The sequence below is a fragment of the Aotus nancymaae genome, unplaced genomic scaffold (genome assembly GCF_030222135.1).
Source record: "Aotus nancymaae isolate 86718 unplaced genomic scaffold, 86718_ANA_hifiasm-v0.15.2.pri h1tg000010l, whole genome shotgun sequence".
NCBI classification, from domain to species: Eukaryota; Metazoa; Chordata; class Mammalia; order Primates; family Aotidae; genus Aotus; species Aotus nancymaae.
Genome location: NW_026988421.1, coordinates 68593443 through 68617089, shown reverse-complemented (window position 1 = coordinate 68617089; position 23647 = coordinate 68593443). Strand labels below are relative to the sequence as shown.

The 23647-nt window shown below is 40.0% G+C and overlaps 1 protein-coding gene across 22 annotated transcripts in view; it reads left to right on the top strand.

The window, feature by feature from the left end:
* KCNMA1 (potassium calcium-activated channel subfamily M alpha 1) overlaps window positions 1-23647 on the top strand; it is a 761855-nt gene that overhangs the window by 591874 nt on the left and 146334 nt on the right. For 21 of the 22 annotated variants that reach the window (XM_064374369.1, XM_064374367.1, XM_064374368.1 and 18 more), the window contains exons 15-16: window positions 8327-8436; window positions 19720-19788. In XM_064374369.1, coding sequence (XP_064230439.1) covers window positions 8327-8436; window positions 19720-19788 — 179 coding nt within the window. Of the gene's footprint in view, window positions 1-8326; window positions 8437-19719; window positions 19789-22120; window positions 22186-23647 lie in introns of those variants that run through there. The other variant, XM_064374366.1, reaches the window with a different exon arrangement.

The window sequence follows — 23647 nt, the reverse complement described above, 5'->3', positions numbered from 1 at the left end:
TGGTCTGTGGATGGGGACTGTAAGCTGTTTGATACTCATCTGTGATGAGTTAAGTACAGAAGATGAGAGTAAGTGCTTAGAAACTTTCCAAGCAATTTGATGGATTAATTTTATAATGATTGTGAATCTATGCTAAAAATTTTGGATTTGTACTTTGCATATCGTCTTTCCATTTCATTTTTTTTTGAAATTCATTTTTATTTATCTTTTATTTTTATGTATTTATTTATGGTCTCACCATGTTGCCCAGATTGGTCTCGAATTCCTCTGCTCAAGCGATCCTCCTGCCTTGGCCTCCCAAAGTGCTGGGATTACAGGCGTGAGCCAGTGCCTGGCCAGTAATTCATTTTAATTAAATTTTGCAAAAGAATGACTATTAGAAATACAAGCTAAATCCTGTTCCCTCACCTCAGATGGGGTGAGAAGGGCTGCCTTGGAAAACCCTGCATATGAAGCTGAACTATCCTAAGGTTAGTTTGGCAGTCATCTGCCTGAAAACATTTACTTCCTGCTCAATTTACCCAAATTAGAATTATTTTTAGTGGTATTTTTAAAAAGCCATATTATTTGAAGGACATATAAAGATATTCTTTACTATTAGCAAGGTTGCAAAACCAAATTCCTATCTGGACAGAGAGTAAATAGGCCAATCTTTAAAGAGGTCTCTTAAGCGTAAACACCTTTTTTACACAGAAGAGAAAATTAAAGAGATAGTGGCAAAACCTTCTACATACTAAAAAAAAGTACCAGTTTCTTGCCATATACATAACACTTGAAAAAATCATTTCTCAGTAATTATTCTTTTAAAAAGTTCTATCACTCTTGCTGTTAACCCTTCCTTTACCTTCAGTTCCTCTGGCACTCTGTCTTTCCAGAAATAATCCTGTTTGGGATAATGGATTTGGAGGAAATGCCATGTATTCTGACGCTTTTGCATGTGGTATGGTCTGTTGATCTCTCTCTGAACACCTCATGTGGGCTGATTCTTTTTTCATAGTGCCTGATGGAAGAAATCTCGTTTGATAGTCTGCAGCCCACTTGTCTGGGAGTAAGAGATTTGGCTCCAGTCCACCCCGAAATTAATCTTTGGAGTTGTTAATTTATTTGTTCATGGCTGAAGCAGCCAGTTATCTGGCATTTCATCAAATCCTCCCAAAATTGTTTTAATTGACATTGTCCCTAAGCCTTTGGAAAAATCTGAGATCTTTTTGTCCTATTCACACATTCTGGACAATGCTCTCTGAAGTAGGCCATAATTGTGGAATGCCAAATTGTTATGGAGTCCCTGAAATCCAAGCAACTTTCAGAAAGGCAGCTGAACTGAGTTCACATCCAGGAAGTTCAGTGTTGAGATGCAGTTTGGCACAGAGAAGAAATACATTCTGAAAAGGTGTAAATCACTGTTCTCTTCTGCTTTCTCCCTTTGGTTTCAACTTTGTCACTAGTTCGCTCCACCACAGAAAGCTGTGCAGCGAGGCATTCTCTGTGCTGGCACCATTTGGACCTCAGCTAGCAAGACTCAAACATTTCATTTTGTTTATTCTATTAATTGCTTTTAGAATTTGCAATTATACTGAAAAAGGAGAGGCTAAGAAGGGGTGGAGAAGGAGATAGCCACATGCCCTTTGATAAAAACTGAGGCAAGTTTGTTGACATTGGAACATAGAGGGAAATAGAGGAGGAGAGAATCTGAGAAGTCCCAAGATGAAGTCTTCTTAATACCTTGTTGGCCTTAACATCTTACTTTCCTACAAAAAGTGAGAAAATGCAACATTCAATTAAACTTTTCCCCTTGACAGAGCATGCTGTTGAGGAATGGATACAAATGACCCCCCACTCATTTTAGTAACCAGCTCAAACATTCATCAACTTAGAATCCATCAATTTTGATTTCATGTTTGCTATTGTAGGCAAGGACTTGACACATTTTCTGGGGTATGTAGGGGGAGATCAGGATAAATACCTTTTAATGGCATCTAAGATATGCCAGTCAGTTCATATGACTACATTCTGTTTCAGACAATCTCATTACAAGGGACAGTGACAATGTATTGCATAGTTTATGTATATAAATATTCATTCAAATGTGACTAATTCTTATTAAGCACTTCTAAGATTTAAAACTGGATCCTTTACAGGAAGAGTATGCACTGAAAATTTACATAGACTTTTTAAAAATAGTAAATGTGGTAAATTATTGTGAATACACTAACCTTCTACTACCCATTTTGGGCAGTGTCAGTGTGTATATGTTACGACTCATCTCTTCTTATTGCAGCTATTAACATAATGGTCATTGGTTTTTATAATTTCCTTTTAGTTCTTTATTTTTGATGTGCATAATATAATGTATATTTGCATTAAAAGAGTATGCCTGTTTTCAATTAAATGAGAACTGGTATATGACAATCTTTGGAATTATTTACATGACTTCAGGGGGAGGGATGGACTTTTGCAAAATTATTTGGTTGTAATCAACACAGTAATTCAGACTCTTTACTGGGAACAGAAATCATGATGCTATAACATACCCCCAGCCAGGAGAGCTGAATTTTTCACATTCACCGGACTGTTAGCATTAGAGAAACACAGTTTCACTCTAATCAAAGGAAGCATAAAAAATAAAAGGCATCATTACCGACCCACCATTAGTGACACATGCGGAACCTGGGATCAGGAAGGTGTGACTTCCCGTGGAGCCAAGGCTGAGGTTTCCAGTTGGAAGCTACATTTGATGGGGGAGCTGTCTGCCCATGGATTGGTGTGAAACCATTTGCTTGGGAGGTTCAACTAGACTGGTTGAAAAATTAGATAATGAAGAGTAGATAAATAAGACAGTGAGAGGTGTAGGCAAGCTAGTTCATTGGCTCAATCCCCTGTTCTCACTGACGATCCCCTGTGTATTTGATGAATAAGGACCCACAGAGCATCACCTGCTCATCTTTGCTAGGCGCTCTTCTGAAACAGCTGGGGTTTGATGTGACAGCCAAAGGATAAATTGCTGCCTCAGGAAATGCTCTGCCTTTGACTGATTGCTGAATGGCTGGCAAATTAATTCTGGCACCTTTCCCTAAGTCATTTTGGTCCCATTCCTTCATTTTTCTGCTGAGAAGTGTGTCTTCACATTACAGTTAAAAATACATTGACAACACAAGTGTGGGGAACAGCATGCACTATTTTAGGAAAGAAGTTGTAGGCTAGGAAGGTTCTATTTTATATAACAGAAACCATACTTTTATGCCCTGAGAGGAGGCTTGAACTACCCCTTCAGCTGGAGCCAAAATGGATTGTTACTCCTTGCTAGATGTCTCGTAAAGTCATGGGCTACAGACTTTGGGCTTTTGAGTCCTTGATGGGCTTTGGTTTTGATATTTCTGTCTTAGGGATTTGTACACAGGAAATCCGTCCCATCTCCCCAAATCCTAACACCACAACTTCCCTACACCTCTGTCTTTGTGGTGGTTGGTTAAGAGTGTGAACTCTGAATCCTGTTTGTACCACATATTCACTTTGTGAGCGTCAGCAGCTTTCTTAACCTCTCTGTGCCTCAGTTTTATCATGTATAAAAGGGGAATTCATAATGACAATAACCCTCTTCGCCTTGTCCAGATTTCTTTGTTCACTTTCATTTTCTTGGTATTAAACACAAGGTTTTATTTGTTTATCTGTTTATTTTAGAGACAGGATCTCTCTGTTGCCTAGGCTAGAGTGCAGTGGTGCAATCATAGCTCACTGTAGCCTTGAACTCCTGGGCTCAAGCTATCCTGCTGCCTCAGCCTCCTGAGTAGCTGAGACTACAGGGGTGTGCTAACATACTTAACAAATTTTTAATTTTTTTGTAGAGACAGGGTCTTGCTATGTTGCCAGGCTGGTCTCAGACGTCTAGCCTCAAACTTCCTGCCTCAGCCTTCCAAAGTGCTGGGATTACAGGTGTGGCCAAGGATTTATATTAAATGTATTTTACACTGATTTTTTTTTCTGTCTTAAGAATACTTTGTATGAGAAATGTACACTTTTGGTTTTGCTTTTCCAAAGAAAGTCAAAGATACCACACTCGAGACTTAGAAAAGTAACATTGATAGGAGGTTATAATTTCAGCCCTTGAGTAGGTATGAAGATCGAAGTTGTGTTGCTGAGTGTGTGATGCGCTAGATGTCATGACGCTGGGTTCTCACTCCTGTCTCATCTGATGTGATCCACCTATTCCTGTCCTTGTTCTGGCATGACTTAAGGATTAACTGGTCCTAGTATTAATTATAGTTACTGATTCTCCTGCTCTTATGTTATACATAAGGGTTTAAAAAATTCTTTTAGTTGTGGTAAAATACACACATAAAATGTACTATCTTAATCATTTTTAAGCATATAGTTCAGTGATACTTTCACATGGTTGTGTGACCATCACTACCATCCATCTCCAGAACTCTTTATCTTGCAAAACTGGCACTCTGTCTCATTAAACGGTGACTCCCCATTCCCTCTCCCTCCAAACCCTGGCAGCCACCATTCTACTTTCTGTTTCTATGCATTTGAGGACTCTAGGTACCTCATATAAGTGAAATCATAACATCATTGCCCTTTTTGTAATTGGGTTATTTCAGTTAGCATAATGCCTTCAAGGGTCATCCATGTTGTAGCATGTGTCAGAATTTTCTTCTTTTTTAAGACTGAATAGTATTCCATTGTAAATATACCACAGTTTGATTATCTAGTCATCTGTCCATGGACACTTGGGGTTCTTCCACCTCTTGGATATTAGGAGTAATGCTGCTGTGAGCATGCGTGTACAAATATCTCTTTGAGATCCTTCTTCCAATTCCTTTGGATATATGCCTAGAAGTGGAATTATGAATCCTATGGTAATTCTGTGTTTAATTTTTTGAGGAACCACCATACTGTTTTCCACAGGGGCTATGTCACTTTACATTCCCACCAACTACATACATTGCTTGAAAAGATGACAGTGTAATTCAGTTAGCAATTTTAGACTCTTTTTAAAGTGAAATTCCTTGACCAGAAACCTCAAAAACATATTGACTATCCATATGGAAATAGTGTTAAAGATGTGGAAATCTTAAACAGATGGCTATGGCAATGGATCTAAACTCCCCAGCATTTACTCAGTTGATTCTATGCTACCAGGTCTAGTGTATAGAGACTATCTGCAGGTCAACACAAGGATATAGAAGAGGCATTTTGCTTTCTAGAACATTCTATACTGTTTTTCAGTTATTTGACTTTCAGTCCTCAAGCACTTCAGATTAGCCACAAAGGCAAACTTGCAGGAAAAAAGATATGGAAAATCTGTAAAAGACATATGTGGCCAGATATATCATACATGGTCAGATACATCTGGTGCTTCCTCCAGCAAAGAGAAAAATACGGGAAAGTAAATACTAGTGTTGATTTAATCAGAAACTAGAACAGATCTTAAGATGAAAAATATGCACAATCAATATTTACTGAGTGAATGTTAATGAAACCATAAAACAATTTTTGCTAAATTCAAAACAAACACGAATAATATTGTTATCCTACAAAGAAGGTGTTCCATCTTATTTAAAAAGTTTAGTGATTTACGTACAAAAAAATTTGGTCTAAAGAATAGCTTCATTCAGACATAAAGGCATGAAAATTCTGACCAAAAGTAAAAGAACCTTGTTAAAACCATATTAATTGAGGAGTACCACCAACGATCAATAATAAAGCTTTATATTTTCATTATTTTTGATCGCCAGTTGTTGTATTTAAATTAAATCATAAACAACACATTATAAAAGAACACATGTAAAAAGAATAGGCTGGATTCTTTTACTTCAGGAATACCATTTGCCCATAAGGCTCTAGTATGAAGATTTATAATTAGTGATACCTCGTATAGTATCCCATTAATTAATAAAACAAATTATGCTAATACTCTTCCCCAAATATTCTATATTCCAACATTTTTTATTAAGGCGGACTAGGCTTTCTTCAAATTAGTTAGAATTAGTGACCTTTGCTTATAAGTCAAGCATATCTTTTATTTGAAAAAAAATTATTGAGATATTATGATTTGGAGAAATTAAAAATTCATGCTCAGCTAAACACATTGCAGTTAATTTTAAAATCATACCATTTAGCAATAGAAATGGTTGAGTTACTTATTTTAAAGACCCCATTCTAGGGAAGGCCAGTTTGTAGATAAACACAGCTCATACCCAGCAGCACTGCCTAGCTAATGCCTAACCTGTGGGAGTAGGCTGGAAGCAGCTCAAACTAATGAGGTTAACCTACATAATCTAATCACCCAGACTGAGCAAAAAAAAAACAGACAAAAAGCACAGAGCCAGAAAGTGTTCAGTTTATTTCTAATTTTTTTCTGGCTTTTGTATGCCAGAGCATCACCAAGTAGATGATAGGGTGTCCTTTTCCCACTGTTTCTAGGTCTCCTTCTGATCCACGTGTTGCATTTCTCGCAGTTAACTGACTGGCCGCAGGCAAGATGCCTTTTAATATAAGAACAGCACAAGACGTTCTAAAGAGTCACTTCCTGTTGGTGGGGTGGCGCCTCTCATCTTCCTCTTACCCAAGCCCCCACTGGAAGGGAAGCCTGAAAGGCTGCAGCCAAAGACACAGCTTGCCCTCCTCCCCTCAGGGAGGCCTGCAAGATCCCTAAGCTCCCAAAGAAGCTCAGTGTTCTCCTTATAATTCACCAGTTTCTAAAGATTGACTCCATTGTAAGCTGTCCGAGGTGGCATGCACATGCCTGTAATCCCAGCATTTTGGCAGGCCAAGGCTGGATCATGTGAGGTCAGGAGTTCAAGACCAGTTTGATCAACATAGTGAAACCCTCTCTCTACCAAAAATACAAGAATTAGTTGGGCATGGTGGTGCACACCTGTGATTCCAGCTACTTAGAAGGCTGAGGCAAAAGAATCTCTTGAACCCAGGAGACAGAGATTGCAGTGAGCTGAGATCCTACCACTGCACTCCAGCCTGGGTGGCAGAGCAAGACTCTGTCTCAAAAAAAAAAAAAGATTGACTCCATTGTAAAATCCTTCCAGAGATGTTTAGAGTGAAGAGGGTTGCTGGGAAAACCGACTAACCTTTACTACTTAGAAAAAAATGCATTCTTTAGTGAAATTTGGAGCAAGATCTCTCTGAAACTACTACATTTTACTTTTGGTCATATTCCTTGTGGGGTCAGACAAATCTCGTTTTGTGCAAAGTAGAAATATTATAATATGTACATGTTTCATTATCATATATACATGTTCATTATAAAAGCCTTCAGACAAGAGAGGAATCTATAGAGAAAAAAAAGTATCGTTTTTACCGCTCAAAGGGAACAACTGTTAGTATTTTGATATAAAGCTTTCTAGATCTTTTTTATGAGTTTAAAAACATTCAGATAACTCTAGGGCATTTAAAAAAATAGAATCAGATTATACACACTATTTTATAATGTGCCTTTTTACAGAATTTCTATATGAACAGGTATACATTTTCATTATAATTTTTAATTGCTTCTTAGTATTCATTGTATGTATACCATTTATGGTTATTTCCATTTTTTCATGAATAGAAGGATGTTCTTGTATGTTCTTTTACCTCTGTTTTCTTGTTTCTTTGCTATGAATACTTAAAATGGAATTGTTGTGTAAAGGAGTATGTACTTTCGTAATTTTGATAATAATTACAAATAATTTGATAATTTAAAACGGTTGTATCAATTTCCTTGCCCACTAATATTGTGGGTGAGTGCCCATGTCTCCACACCATTAGAAGTCATACAGATTAAAACTGGGTACAGTGGCTCACACATGCAATCCCAGGATTTTGGGAAGAAGCGGCAGGAGCATCACTTGAGCTCAGGAGTTCGAGACAAGCCTGGGCAACATGACAAGACCCTGTCTCTTAAAAAAAAAAAAAAAAAAAAAAGGCTAGAAATGGTGATGCACACCTATGGTCCCAGCTACTCCAGAGGCTGAGGCAGGAGGATTGCCTTAGTCCAGGAGTCCAAGGCTGCAGTGAGCTATGATCCACTACACTCCAGACTGAGTGACAGTAAGACTCTGTCTAAATAAATAAATGAATAAATAAATAAATAAAATGAAAGAAATCATGCAGGTTAAAAAAAGAAGTGACGTTTCAGAGGGCACACACTTTATGAGTTTAAGGTCATCAAAGGCTTTTTGTGGGTGCAGAGGTGTTCCTGACTGCTGAAAATGTCACTGTCTTCTAATTAGTGCATTCATTTGTTTGCCTGAGAGTATAACTCAGGTTTCCCTTTTATAGACCACCATCATATTTTAAACTCTCCGCATGTGTTCCTTTCCTTTAGATTGAGGAAGACACGTGGCAGAAATACTACTTGGAAGGAGTCTCAAATGAAATGTACACAGAATATCTCTCCAGTGCCTTCGTGGGTCTGTCCTTCCCTACTGTTTGTGAGTAAGTGACCATTAACTGGATGCTCTTTGGCTCTCAGGGATATTGAATGTGCCTCTTGAAAGAAAGCCTCACACCTCTGCTCAGCACAGTTGGAGCACTCAACAATTGCCGAGGGTGTCCCATGTGCTTGGCCCCATGTGATGAACAGGAAGGTGGGTCATTGCATGGTCTCTGCCTGGGGGATTTCCACTGGCCCTACTTTTCTCAACAGGCCTGATAGTCTTGGACTTGGATGCATTGTTTATGCTAACTTATGAACTGCAGTTATCCTGTATGCCTCCTGTGATGTAGACCCATTTATGAAGAGTGGCATGAAGCCCTATCTTTCTGATTCTAATAGGGCAAAACAAATCTTGCCATTCCCTGGATGAAAGGAATTTTAATCTGTCTTACAATCAAGTCTAATCATAGAGCCAACAGAGAACCTACTGAAATAAAGCTACTTAGAAGGCTACTTAGAAGGCTGCACTAATTAGAAGAGAATGCAATAATTCGAAGTGTTTTCACCCTTTGCTGAGGAAATGTGGAACCAAATGTACAGGAGGCGTTGAGCCCCCACATGGACAACTGTCATGTTATAATATAATAATCTTAACTTCTCTTTCCACTGGCTTGGCAGGATGGATCAAAGCCACCCACCATGGCCACTGCAGGTAGAATAGAGGTCACCTGGGGGGGTGACCTCAAGAGTTCCAGGCATCTGCCATGAGGCATGACGGTGCCTCAGATTCCCCACTTAGAATCCTCATATCTGCAATCCCAGGACTTTTGGAAGCTGAGGAGAGGGATAGCTTGAGGCCAGGAATTCAAGACTAGCCTGGGAAACACAGTGAGACTCTAGCTCTACAAATATAAGGAAAATTAGCCTAATGTGGCGGCACACACGTATGGTCCTAACTACTCTAGAGGCCAAGGAAGGAGGATTGCTTGAGCCCAGGAGGTTGAGGCTGCAATGAGCTATGATTACATCACTGCACTCCAGCCTGGGCAACAGTGAGACTATGTCTCTAAAATTAAAAAAAAGAATCTCAGATGTTGAGTTTAAGATGAATGGGGGCTTTGTGCCCTCTGAAAACACAAATTCCCTGAGAATGGTGAAACATTAAGCCTGATCTCTTGACACCTTCACGAAGGATTTGACAAGAATGCTTCTCACTGGGAAGAATCAGGGGGATCTGGGAGCTCATTGGGCTGAGGAAGAAAAACCATTTGCTTGCACTTCCTGCCTACTTACAAACCAAAGCACCTTCCTGAAAGAGAGGTCTGAAGACATCGAAAGAAAACTGATCAGGCTTTACCATGAAGGAGAGGACAGTCCTGGGTGCCCTTGGCCTCCTCTGTATCGCGGTTTTCTTTCTGTATGCAGGAGGGAGGGAAGCGGACCATTTGGTGGCTTCCTGTTTACCTGGAGCCTCTTGTCACTGAACACAGCAGGTGCACTCTGTCAGTCCCTGGGCCCAGACCCTAAGCAATCCAAAATGGTTTGGCTGTTTACTGAAATTTCTCACCCTGTCTCTAAGCGAAAGTTTAAATGCTAAATGGACTGGAAAAGTGAATAGGTAATTGATTCGGAAGGAGTTATTTTCTGAAAATGGATGCCCTATTGTGACTCCCATGTGAGCCTTTCTCTGAGAGTGATTTCTCTTTCTGCCACCAAGAGGAGTTAACCATTCAGAAGCATTGGGTTCTGGAACACTGAGGCTGTCCCAGGGGATCTCCTCTTTCTTGGAGCTTGGACTGCCTAGGATAGAAAGCCCTGTGGGAAAGCAGGCTTTTTAAAGGAAGCAAGTGAAGCCTTGTCTGTCTAATGTGGTAGTGGTCTGAGCACATAGCAGAGGTGCTAGTGCCTGCAGGGAGTCATGCTGGTGAGGGCATCTGCAGGGGTGTCGTGAAGCCCCCTTCCTTGGCTGTGTGGTTTCCCTGGCCTGACTGGTGTTTGTGTCTTACAGGCATGCTATCTCCAAACTCTCCCAGCCCTTCTTGCTTTCCCACTCTTCTCTTATTCTGCTCTTGGGAACTGAGTTGGTTCTTCTTACAGGTGTTAACTTGCAGGGTTAGGACTGCTCCCACTATAGGCTCTAACTGCGATACTCACAAGGTATGTTCAACTCACATAGTTGCCTAACATAGTGTCTAATTTCATAAAAACTAGTTGCTGATATTTCAAAATAGTGGTATTTCACATAAAAACTAGATTTCTGGCTTCTTTAGAGAATCTAATGTGACAATGCAAGACCTGCATTTCCTCTGAATGCTAACTGGCTCCAGTTTGATGTAGCAAAGGGGTTAGTATAGTCATATAGTCACTCCTCCCTGATATCTTAAAGCAGGCCAGATTTGCACATAAATCTCAGGCCTGGCCCTGTGGATCTGTGAGTTTGCCAACCCTGACCCACTGGGTGGCGTGGAACTTCACTGGCCTTTAGCCAGCTCAAGAGCTGGCACTAGTAGCTCTATGAATATTTCCTTTGATTGATTTTCATATTTAGAACGTGTCCCAAGGAGGAGACAGATTGTTGTCAGAGAATTTAGTATTTGCTAGGTAAAGCTTCTGATATATATATCTCCCACTTCTGATGTGAGTGAGAATGTGTACGAGTTAGTGCTATTATTCGTTTAATACAGTGATACAGCAGAGGTAGGAATGATCAATAAAGGAAGGACATTTAATGAGATTTAGGAACATCCCAAAACATTGAAGCTCTCCTCAAGCATTTGATTATCTGGAGGCTTAATTATCTGTGTTTTCTACTTTAAATTAAAGAAAAGCCATAACTCAAAGTTACCAGCAGTTTAATGATAACACTCTTCAATTCAGGTTAATTAAAGCACAGCCGTAATTAGAGGGTAGTGTTGTATATCACCGGGCTGGCACGTAAGTATTTTCATTACAGTAAGAATTGGCTATTCAATTTCAAAATGACATAAAGGACGCCAAAATATATTTTAAGCTGGTTCATGGAGAAGAAAAAGAATTGGGGAATAGTCTGAGTATCATAAAGCACAGATAAAATATACAGATTTTCAGAGCAGTTTCTGTAATTATGCGCTGCACTAAAACAATATGCAGCCAATAACATCTTAAAGCATGGAAAGAAATAAATTTGCTTTTTCTCTGTGCTGGCAAAATGTCCCCTTGCAGAGTGGGATTGCGAGAGCTTGGAGTTTTCTCGGAAGCTAGGAGAGTCATTCTATGAAAAGATAAGGGAGCAGGCTGTAGGGGTGAAATTTGGGGTTGTTTCCCAAGAGAACAGGAAGAGGAGCCAAAGAGGCAGTGGGGGCAGAAAGTTCTGCCACCCCAAAAGCTATCTCTATCAATATTTCAAGCCAAGAGATTCTCAGTGTAGCCTTTAGTCTGTGCTTGAAGGCCCAAGAGCCCCTGGCAAAGCACTGGTGTAAGTCCAAGAGTCCAAAAGCTGAAGAACTTGGAGTCTGATGTTCAAGGGCAGGAAGCATCCAGCACTGGAGAAAGACGAAGGCTGGAAGACTCAGCAAGTCTAGTCCTTCCACGTTCTTCTGCTTGTATTATCCAGCCATGCTGGCAACTGGTTAGATAGTGCCCACCAAGATTGAGATTCTCCTAGTCCACAGACTCAGATGTTAATCTCCTTTGGTAGCACCCTCACAGATACACCCAGGAACAATACTTTGCATCCTTCAGTCCAATCAAGTTGACACTCAATATTAACCATCATAGGTGCTTACCCTCAATTTCCTTCTCTGAAATAGAAGTACTATGATTTATCTGTCAGTACTGGTTAATGTCTTTTCCCCCCCTCCCTCCTCCCTCCTCTCCTTTTTCCTCTACCATTTATCTTTCTCATTGAATATAATAGAAGCACTTAGGAAGAAAGAAACACATTGTGAGCTATATGTGTATCCAAGTTATATTTACTTTTAACCTTTAGGAAATTCTCTTACTGGTTAATCACCAATTAACCAGATATTTAATGAATTGAGATATGCACACCATTGTGCCAGGCTTGGTGCCAATTCTAGAGAAACCTGCAGCTAGATTTGATCAAATATATGTGCATGAAAAGATCAATAGCAATACTTACAAATGCCAAGTAAAATATTCAGTTTCCCTAGGGTGGCTGCCTCCAGAATTTATAGTTTGGTGAGGGAAAATAGTACGCATCCTCAGAGCGACATAGGCGCTGACTGATAAGTGCTTTGGTAGATGCACACAGCTGGAGTACAGATGCTAGAGTTATAGGGACATCTCCCTGTAGGCTGGGGAGACCAGGGGGTGCTTCCTGGAAGAGATGACATTTGAGCTGTGCCTTGTTGGGAGTGTGGATTCAGATGGGCGAATAAAGGAGGAAGAGCGTGTTCTAAGTGGAGTCTGGACCACATAGTACCATAGGGATCTCTCTCAGCACCTAGGTCTCTGAGATTTTCCAGTTAGAGCAAATTGCTTTCCTCTTTAGATGAGAGAAGGAGATGCATCAGATTTATTTTGACTTGTGATTTTGGGGGGTGGAATTGATAACAGGTTTTTTTTTTGTGAGCACTTGGAAAAGTGAGGATGCACTCCCCTATCCCCAGGGAGGGCAGAGTGGAGAGGAGGGGCTGGACAAGGAGGAGCTGCAGAAAACCACAGGTTCGGCAGCTGGGCTGCCTCAAGAACACTTGTGTTCTAGGTTCTGAATCTCACAGTAAGCCTGTTAGTCAGTCATTCATCATTTGCAAAATATAAAAGCTTAATTGTATCTGGTTTTACAGCTCAGAGGGGATTAGGACAAAAGATGTATTTAAAATATGGTGTGTGTCTCTCTCTGTCCCTCTGCAGCTGATGGAGCAGTTAAAATTCAGATTTGATGTGGAGTATTTAATGCCTGGGTAACTTGGGGAACTCTGATCAGATCTTCTTCAGCTGTGCTGAAGGGCAGGAGTTTGGTCCCCAAGCCCAGGGGCAAGTATGGATGCTACTGTGCTGGTTTAAGAGTGCAGGGGGGATTCTCCATTCCCTCTTCTACCTCCCTGCACTCAGTGCTCCCCTCCCAAATTCAGAAAATCATGCTCTCAACCTGTGTTGTTTTGCGCAGACAGATCTTTAAAAAGAAGCCGCTTGGGGAAATTCAAAATTTAAGACCGCCCAGAGAAAAGCTGGGCCTCTTGCCCAATGAAAACTGTAGCTAGTTTAACTTGAGTTCTGTGAAGTCGTTAATTTTTAGAGAAAGACATCCAAATTTGAACATGGAGCAGAAAGAAACCAGGCAGACCCAATTGTTATATGATAGATTTCTTTAGTCTGGCTGCAAAAATGGGCATCTTAAGTGAATTTATGGAGAGGCTTAGATCTCATTTAAAAAAATTTTTTTTTTTCCCCTCATAGAACTGGCCCTATTCATCCACTTGTTTGGGGAGTATTGTAATTAGGGTTGAACATATATGAATACAGATCTGAATACAGTACTGGTGGTTATTTCTACTACAGCGACCCAAGAGGTGACCTTCTATGTGCTAGTGAATAAACTGGTGACTCTAAAGTCTATTAAAATCCTTAATAACAGGCTACTGAGGCAGTGGTGGGTCCAGAGTACAGAGGGGTCAGTTCTGTTGTAAATGGGGTGGATGCTTGGGCTTTGACTCAATGCTGGGCTCTTGTAGCAAACACAGTTCTTCCTTTCATTTTATGTTTCTCATTAATAATAATAGCAAGGTTCTCTAAAAATGCAGTTGTTCACACTTTAGGCAAAACTTTATTGCCTATATCAAGTAATATAATTATTATTAAATTCTAGTGTCTTAGGTGTGCTAGTGGAGATGGGGTGTGTGTGTGTGTGTGTGAGAGAGAGAGAGAGAGAGAGAGAGAATAAGAGAGTGGGAGAAAGGGTGAAGATATTCTGAAACTGTTACACTCTACTCCTAGCAAAGCTTCATAGAACAATAGAGTCTTAACATTTCCATGAACATTTTAAATCACTTCTATTTTCTTGGTGCTGAGTCTTGGAAATCCTGATGTTTCAGTTTCTTTACCTAGATATTTCGATTTCTAGGACCTGTCATTTTAAATTAAAGCTACTGAATGTGAATCTTTTCCGTTGTAGCCCATTGATCCAGAAGACCTGGCTTCCCAACATGCAGTGTTTGTATCTGCATCTACTCCAATTGCATGTGCCAACCTGATATTCCCAGGGGCCCTCTGGATCACTGCAGAGGGATTGGTGCTTTGGGTGGGGCTGGGTTTAGGGGGATGATGACAGCTGCTTCTTTTGTCCTCCCTCACCTGATTCATCAAGTGAGTCCTCTTCAACAGAGCTCCTCCAAACCTCCTCTTTATATGCTCTTCCTGAAGGTGCAAACTCTATGACAGGTTTCCATGTTTAATTCACACCAGCAAGTAATCTTTCCAGTCAAGGGGGCTGATTTAATGGCAAGAACAATTTATTTCCCTCTGGGTAGGTAGAAACAGTTGGACTCTAATTCTTAAGAGCCTTTGTTCAGGAACATCTGGGTTGAAACTACTGTAGTTAACAGATGATGTTGGCAGTAAAAAAAAAAAAAGGGCTTTGTATAATGTCGTTGTCAAATTTGGTAGACCTCTACTTAATAATTACCAAGAAAGCAATCTAACTTGTTATTATAACATTTTTATTGCAGATTGCTGGTTTAAGACCTTTGGTGACAAGTGGCATTTTTTTTCTCAAAAAAGAAGTCATTTCTATTCCCCTGTAATTATTTTTGCAACCAGCAACAACTTCCTGCCTTGGACATATTGGGGCATTTTATTTTAGAAAGCAAGAATTAAATTATTGCTAGCTTATGGCTGATTTGATCCCATTTTTCACATTGTGAAGGCATTCTTGCTTCCTTTTTTGCCCCTTACCTCACCTCATCCTGCTTCCTGATTCCACACCAGTTCTGTATACATTGAAACACTGTAGGCTGAGTAAAGGCAGAATTAGAATAAGGATTAGATGCCTAATGCCCATTCTTCTTTACCAAAAAATGGTGTTGAATGTTGCAAGTCAATGTTTAACCAGAGAACATCAGTTCTGGGTAGACTGAAAGTATATATATTCTTGGGATCGTAGGGGGTACGTAAGGGTATAGGAGGGTCTATAGAAGGTCCCAAGGACAAATGGTTGTATTTTAGAATTGGACTTGCATCTTGGCATTGTGGATTGAAGGCAAAAATTAGATTCCCAGAGCATATCACTGCTTTTTTTCCTTCTGTATCTTTCCTTTCCCATCTGTCTGCTTCTAACAAATAAGACAAGCTAAGAAGCAGCTTGTTTCATGATGCTGTACTCACTTCCAAGCTTTCTCCGCATAGACTTTCCTAGTTTGCCACTTTGTCTTTTCTCCATCACTTCAGCCAATCATGAGATTCTTCTCCCCTTTCATACGTGCGTTTATTTATCCAACCTTTACTGAAGCTTACTCTTTGAACTTTGCAAAATGCTAGTGAGGCAAAGCATACATTCTGTACAGGAAAAACTCAGTCTAGAGGGGAAAGATAATTAAACAAGTGATTACCACACCAGCTCCCCTGTTTACTCACTTTGTTCTGCTTTTTCCCACTGGACATCTCCAACAGAGGCTGCATCTCTGCAACAGGATGGAGTCCTTAAGCCCAGGACCCTGATATTGGCCAACTATCTGTGGCAGGATTTAACAAAAAAGTGTGACTTGAACACTCACAGAGGGAGCCACAGCTCTGTTTCCAGTGTAAATCATGGTTGATTATGCATGATTTGTATTTTGCCAATATCCAGAGGATACCTATTACAGTAGGGATTAAAAACTTAGATACCTGTAGGAGTCAGGCAGTTACCAACAAAGAACGAAGAGTCAGGTGGTCTGAGACAATGGAGAGTGGTGGGGACTGTGGCACCTTGGAGAACAAACATCTCATCCAGAGGGATAAGTGCTTTGTAGCTGCACTCTGTTTTAGCCATGTGGAATGTGGAGCCAATGTAGCCATATCTGATTTCTCAAGGAAAGCTGAAAAGCCAGTTTTTATTTGAATTCACTTGTTGACATCTATTTACAGTTTTTAAAAAACACTGTACTCACCAAACAGAATGTGTCTGCCTGTTGGGCTTGTGACTGCCACTTCATTTCCTCTGTTCTGATGAGAAGCATCTGTGCAGCACACTGCCTCAAAGACTCAATTTCCACTTTCGGCTTTTTACATAAAAGTTATTTGACCTTGACCCAATTGCTTTCCCCTGTTTGGACCTCAGTTTGTCATCTGCATAGGAAGAGCAGGATCGGCCAGTTATGAAGGGCTGATCTGCAAATCTGTGTTGTGGTGTGGCTTGCCTATGTTCTCTCTGTTCACATCATCCTACCCTCTCCTTTCCTTTAGCCAAAGGGCAACAGCTTGTTTTGAGTCAAAGGACTTCTTAAAAAGGGGCTTCTATAAGGCATTGTAGAATTATCTTAGGTATGGATTTGAATTTAAGGAATTAAAACTGGAGGAGGACTTAGATCTGCAGGTCCATCCCCTATAAGGTTAAGGAATGAGTACAACACCACATAGATTTTATGAACTTTCCTGCAGTAGTAGCTAGGAAGACATAATTCACCATTACTATGAACTGTTTCTTCCCTTCTTACCAGTGGGATTAGGTTTATAAAAGCATTGAAGATCTTTGATCCTATGAACTACCAGAGTCCCAAATTGGACTGGTCATTGCTCATAGGATATCAGCAAATTAACCTTTGCATGATCCATACCAAGTTAAGATCAGCCTTCTCCTGATGTTTTGGCATTTAGCTACTATTTATATTAGAGAGTGGTTATTTAAGGTGGTAATTTGGTTTAATAAACATTGCATAAGCTATCTGATTTTTTTTTTTAAACAACGTAAGCTCCAGAAGTAACAGTCCCATAAAGGGTTCGTGTTAGCAGTGCTCTTTGGGACATAAATTAAGGAGGGCATTTTCCAGCTGTAGTTGGATATGTGTGTTGGTGTTTCAGCAAGCTGCATAATCAGCACAAAGCCCAGGTCATTAGAGTGCTGGCAGGAATCAGAAAACCTGCAAATCACCAGGAGATCCCAGATATGCCTGGATAGAAGTGGTCCTTTGACATCTGACTGTCTGCTGAAGGCAGTGCTGGGGACCACAGCCTCACATGTAGGAATGAGCAATTTGGTCTCACTCTCTGGAGAGCATGAGGCCTTCGCCAGCACTTTCCTTGAAAGCAACACATCCCCATATCCAGCACATCTGGTTATGTCACTTTTCTATTTTAAACCAACTGAAATCCCCCATTCCACTTATAATAAGCTGCAGACTCCTTGCTCTGGAGAGCAAAGACCTTACCATCTTGCTTCCACCTCATTTCCTGACCTAATCACTGTCACGCTTGACTTTGCTCACTCAGCTGCAGTCTTACTGGATTTATTGCTGATCTTCAAACACCCAGAGCTCTTCCCTGCCTCAGGGCCTTTGTGCCTGCTGTTTCTACTTCCTAGAAAGCTCTTTCCCCATATCTTTTCATCATGCTGTTGTGCTCCTTGCATCCTCAGAATGGTCCAGCGGAACCACCACAGATGATATACCCCTTCTGAGTTACTCTTTAGCTTCTTAGGTTGTTTTATTTTCAGATAGAACTTGTCATCATCTAGAAATTTATTATTTACTCACTTGTATATTTGCTTATTTTCTGTCTCTCCCAATACAAAATAGGCTTCACTGGAGGTCAAGAGGTAGTGTCTCCTGCCAGGTATTAGCCAGAGGCCTTAGGCAAGTTACATGGACTTTCTGACCCTTGGTTTCATCACCTGTAAAATGGAGCTATCAATAGAAGTCTGAATCATAGGGGTGGTAACTTCCTCTTAGGGATATTGAGGGGGTTAAATTGAACCATCAGGAGGTTCTGTCCCCACTGTGACCCAGCACCTTATCCCACTTACAATGCTGGAGCTAAACAAGCATCAATTCATTATTCAATCTATCAGTTAATCAATGTTTTTTTATTCAAAAACGGTAATGCTCACTGTAGAAACTTGTCATACATTATGTATATAATTATTTTGTTTATGTGAGCTTTCATTTCTACAAGTATGTAAGTGTATAGTTTCAACTAATTGTATTGTACTATTTACATGTTCATGTCTTTTTATATATTTGTTCTATTTACATGTTCATGTCTTTATATAATATTATTTGTTCATTTTATATCTTGAAATATTCTTTGAAAAGCCATTTGGAATGCTGTCTAATACCATATTGCACTATACTTTATTGCCTTATTATTGGACATTTAGGTTGCTTTCAATTTTTCTACTCTGTATAAATAATACTTACTCTGAACATCTTTAAGCATAAATATTTTACTGCACCTTTTGTTATTTTCTTAGAACTGAAACCCAGTAAGTGGAAACCATTTGTTTAACTTCTCTGTATTGGTGGGTCTATTCACTATGTGCTAAGGAGAATTCCAAATAAGTCCAACTGTCTTAAGGAAGTTTCCCTGGTTGAGGAGACAAAGTTCAGACACATGAAACAATAGGGAGTGACCATAGCCAGTATAACATTGACTGAAAGCTCAGTGATTTGGTTGCAGACAAGGTGCTGGGAGAGTTTTGAGCATAGAAAATCACAGGGTAGCAGTTGCTGGAGAAGACCTACTAGTTGGAAGATTAGAGTTGATGTGGCATGGGAGGATGGGTTGGGAAGAGAGAAGGCATTGGGAGTTGGGGACGCACAAGGGAAGTGATGGAAACAGGAACAAGCCAGCCTCAAAGCAGTCAGCCCTGCAGTCGAGAGCATCGGGCAGATGAGGTGAGACAGCTTGGATGGAGCCAGGAGTGACAATGCCATCGTCATGTGCTGGGCACTTACACAGAGGCGAAGTATTATTATCATCATTCCAAGCACACAGGGGTCTGCTCGGAACAACAATATAAGCCATTTGTACAAAAGACCGAAATGGAATCCAAATAGCAGGTCCAGCTGGTCCAAATCTTTCCCTCCCCCTGTAGTTAACATTTTACTACCCGACTGAGTAACTAATGAATCTGGTCCAGTGAAAATCCCAAGGCACAAATCCCTGCTTGGGCTCTGTGTCTAGACAGCCAGACTGGAGTGCAATTTGCACTTTGAGCATTCAGCACCTTATCACTTGCAAGAAATCGGGTTTAATGGGGAAGATGGGGAGGTGTTGCTTCCACCCCCTCCCTTTGGCACAGAGCTGGTGGAATGAGGATCCCCTCACATAATGACTGCATTAGGAGACTGGAAAATCATAATAGTGTTTGTTATGTGTCTCTGGTCATTCAGAAGCACTGATTGGGAGGCTTCTCCATCTCATTGCAGGTTGTGTTTTGTGAAGCTCAAGCTCCTAATGATAGCCATTGAATACAAGTCTGCCAACCGAGAGAGCCGGTAAGTTTGCAGCAACCCAGTGGCCAGCTGACTTTTGGTGGTGAGAGTGCATTCTGAGAACGGTCGGTTCACTTCTGCTTTTTTGTGCATTATTTATCTGCATGGAACCAGATGTAACACTTCTCTGACCCTAGAGCACATTTTGAGGGATGCCCCATCAGACACTGCAGCTTTTATGCCAGACCAGCCTGGCATCCAAAGCCCTGCCGGGCATTAAGAGAGTGTTTCTCCAGGGGAGAAGGATGAGTCCTCCAAATATCTCCACCTGATCATGCCGACCTGGACTTTTCACCTTCTAAGTGTTAAACTAGACCTTAAAACCCCTTTTCACTGTGGTGAGCAAAAAAGCAGGTGGACTCTGGCCTCCTTTACAGCAGCCTTGAGATAGAGCTGTGAGGGGAGACACCAGCTCTCTTGATAGCCAAATTACAAGCAACCTATTGTGTACCATATGTGCTTCTCCCGGTGCAACCAAAATCCAGGTGGCAGAATATCAGCTTCATGTAAATGAGCCAGGAGAGTGGGGCTCAGAGGCAGGAGCTCTCTTTATTTATTTATTTTACACTTAATTATGTGCAAATCAGACTGATGAGGGACTGGGTCTGGTTGAAATAGATAACATCCCAGTCAATATATGAGTTTACGCTGGAGGAGGGAAGCATCGTGCTAACAAGAAATTTTGCTGATAGAGTACTGTATGCATTACAGATACAATAGAGATGATTTTTTTTGTTCCTTAATTCTTGTCAATAGTTTTGGAAGAAACAGAGCTCATTGAGAAATGCTCAAGCTTTTGTTTTCTGAAATGATACCATAGTCTATTCTTCTGTAGTACATTTTTTTTTTTTTGATCCTACAGATGCTCAAATGTAGAGTGCAGATCCCCTCCAACAAACACCTTAATAACTGAGCAGAGTACAGGGCAAGACTAGAAGTTTCCTGTTATCATCATTTAAGTTTTCCTTATCTGGGTGAATGACCCAATACAACCAGACTTTCAAATGTACAGCCTGTATCTATGACAAGACAAAAGAAAAGAAAATACTGGATTGTCAGCAGATCAGTCCAATGTTTTCTGTTACCTTAACTACCAGATCAGATTGCTCACAAAGTCAATCTGATCAAATGTTAAGCTATTTTGAAAATCCAAATCAACCAAAAGGAAGAAAAAATGGTAGATTTGGTGGCCCTATGTAGAACATGGCTGTAGCGGTTAACAAATATGTAGATAGATAAATATTTTCTTTTTCATGTTGGCAAAGTGAAGAATATTGTTTGTAAAAACTGAGAGTCCTGGTTATTTGCTGTTCAGCAGATGAGGCAGAATTTTCTGGAATTACTGTTTGCCCATGTTTTTGCCAATATTCACTTGTACCTGTGTAGGGGAACTGTGTGTATTCTGGATTTTTGCAAATGATATTCTCCATGTTGCCAAGTCAGCAAATCTTTGTGTACCTCAATGTTCTCTATTTACTTTTGTGTATTTTTCAAAAAAAATGTCATGATGTGGGTGATGCTGATGCTGAATAGTGTTTTTTGACCATTCTGGAATAATCTGACTGCTGGACGTTGCACCCTGAACCTTGAGCACTTGTCTCTAACTCATTTCCTTTTGATCCCAAGGAGAGAGAAAGAGTAAAATGCTGTTAACGGTGCATTGTGAACCCAATGTCACCATTCTAAGAAAGCAAACTCAGAGCTGAAGATGAAACTTTTCTTCAATAGATCTTTCATTTGAGTCACAATTCTGAGAGGTTTTCAACAAAGCCATGTTTATAGATATAGTTTTTAGTATTTTTCTTTTTCAGAACAGGGCAAAAAGGACTTGTTTGGCTTTGTTTGGGCTTTCTATGTGCAGTCACCAGCTTTAATTCTCAAATGTGGCTTGGTCTCAGTGTGGAAGCACATTGGTTCTTGTGGAAAAAGGTGTGTTTGAGGGAATGTGGATCATGCCTCTGAGAAAACACAGGACTTAACAAACAATATCCACGTTAAAGATAAACATTTTTTTATCTTCCCTGAGAATAATTTTCATTTTTTTCTTTATTTAAAAATGTCCCACTTCTTTTCCGCTCACGTTTTCTAACTGACTGGGTGTGAAAATTCCAAGGACCTGCTTCTCCTTCCCACCTTCTTTAACCTGTGTTTAACAGCCTCCTTTGTTGTTGGTTTCACCCCATGATACTGTTTTCATGCTTTGCTGAAAAACCTTGTTTTCACATGCATCCTTCAAGTGATTTGAAACAAAGGTTTTATTCCTTCTTTCCTTCTGGTGTCAGTCAATTTATTATCAAATTGTTTGATTTTAAATTCTTTTCTTGTCGTTTTGCAGAAGCCGAAAGCGGTATGCTCTTCGTTAACTTTTCTTCCAACCTCCACCCTCTATCTTCACTCCTAACCACAGGACTAACCATTTGCCAAGAATTCAAGAAGAGAGAGATTATATATATGTATATATAATCTCATTCCCTTGTCCAGTGTATATATATTATATATATATGAGTGTATATATATGTGTGTGTGTATATATATATATATATATATATACACCCCTCTCCAACTAGAGTGCATAAATTGGAAGTAGCCTATTTCTGTTCTTGTATGATTTGTTGGTTCTTTTGGATGACGCACTAACTTCTTTGCAGGAAACCTAAAAAAAGGAAAGGCACACTCCTGTTTTCAGTCATGGCACTAATAATGGGAACAAATACTATTAAAGCTGAAAAGGAGGACGCTTCTCTCCAGCCCTTTGTGTCGGTTTCTGTATTGTCCTGTTGTGTCTTGGTGTCCATTGGACTCTGGTGCCATTTTTGTCTACATGCCACATCCACATTCCCAGTGACCTCCTCCTCCCTGTGTCGAGTTTCTGGTCTATAGAGCAGAGTTCGTGTCCTTTTATCCACAAAACAGAGACCAAGCCCTTACACTTCTATTTTTGCCTTACATTTATTTTGGTGATAACATTTTGAATATTTTATTCCTTGGGCAGTGCTCTGTATAGACTTTAGAACACTGCTATTAAATTGCCAGATTATCACACTTGATTTGCTGAGTTAGTATTGTTTATTGAGACAAACTCATGGCTTTTTTTTTTTTATAATCATAGTGTATTTTTGGGCATATTTCTTAATATGAACTTTCTCAATTTTCACCATGTGATTTCACCCTGTTGTGCTGCTGTTTTACATTGCATGAAGCATGACTAAATCATCATCAATGGCATTTTAAAAAAACTTGTGGGTTATTAGTTCTGGCATAGCTTTTCAATAATGTGTTCTCCAAGACAATATTGTTGAAAACATACTATTGAGATGCCTACTTGTTCATCTTTTCAAGAGTTACTTTTCTCTGTGATTGTAATCACTATCATGTGTTTGTGTTTGTAATTCTGTGTGTGTGTGTGTGTATCTGTGTATTTGTCTGGATCTCTTTCCAAAGTCCAATTCTTCTGTGATTGTTTGAGTACATGTGAACAAATAGAGGTGACTTCCTGTCAGTTTGGTATTAATGATGTGATCCAACTGCAAGAAGTTACTGCAACACTTTGCATCTTAAAGGTCCACAGTGTTTGCACCTCTGCTGTTGGCTTTTGGCCTTTGAGTCCTTTTATCTTGTGGTGAAGGCATGTTGTGATGTAGGCATGACTTGTCCTAAATATATCAGAAAATGATTTGGCTTGCTCCCAGAACCAAATATCCAGTGTTATCCTTTCTACATTACCTCTCTTTTCCCCATCCCATATGGGTAATATTTTCTGTATGTGCAAAATACATTTGAAAATGCCATTTCCAAAGTTATTGAGATGGATACAGGCTAAGTAAGTCCTCACCAATATTTCTGGTGGACCACAGTGGCAGTT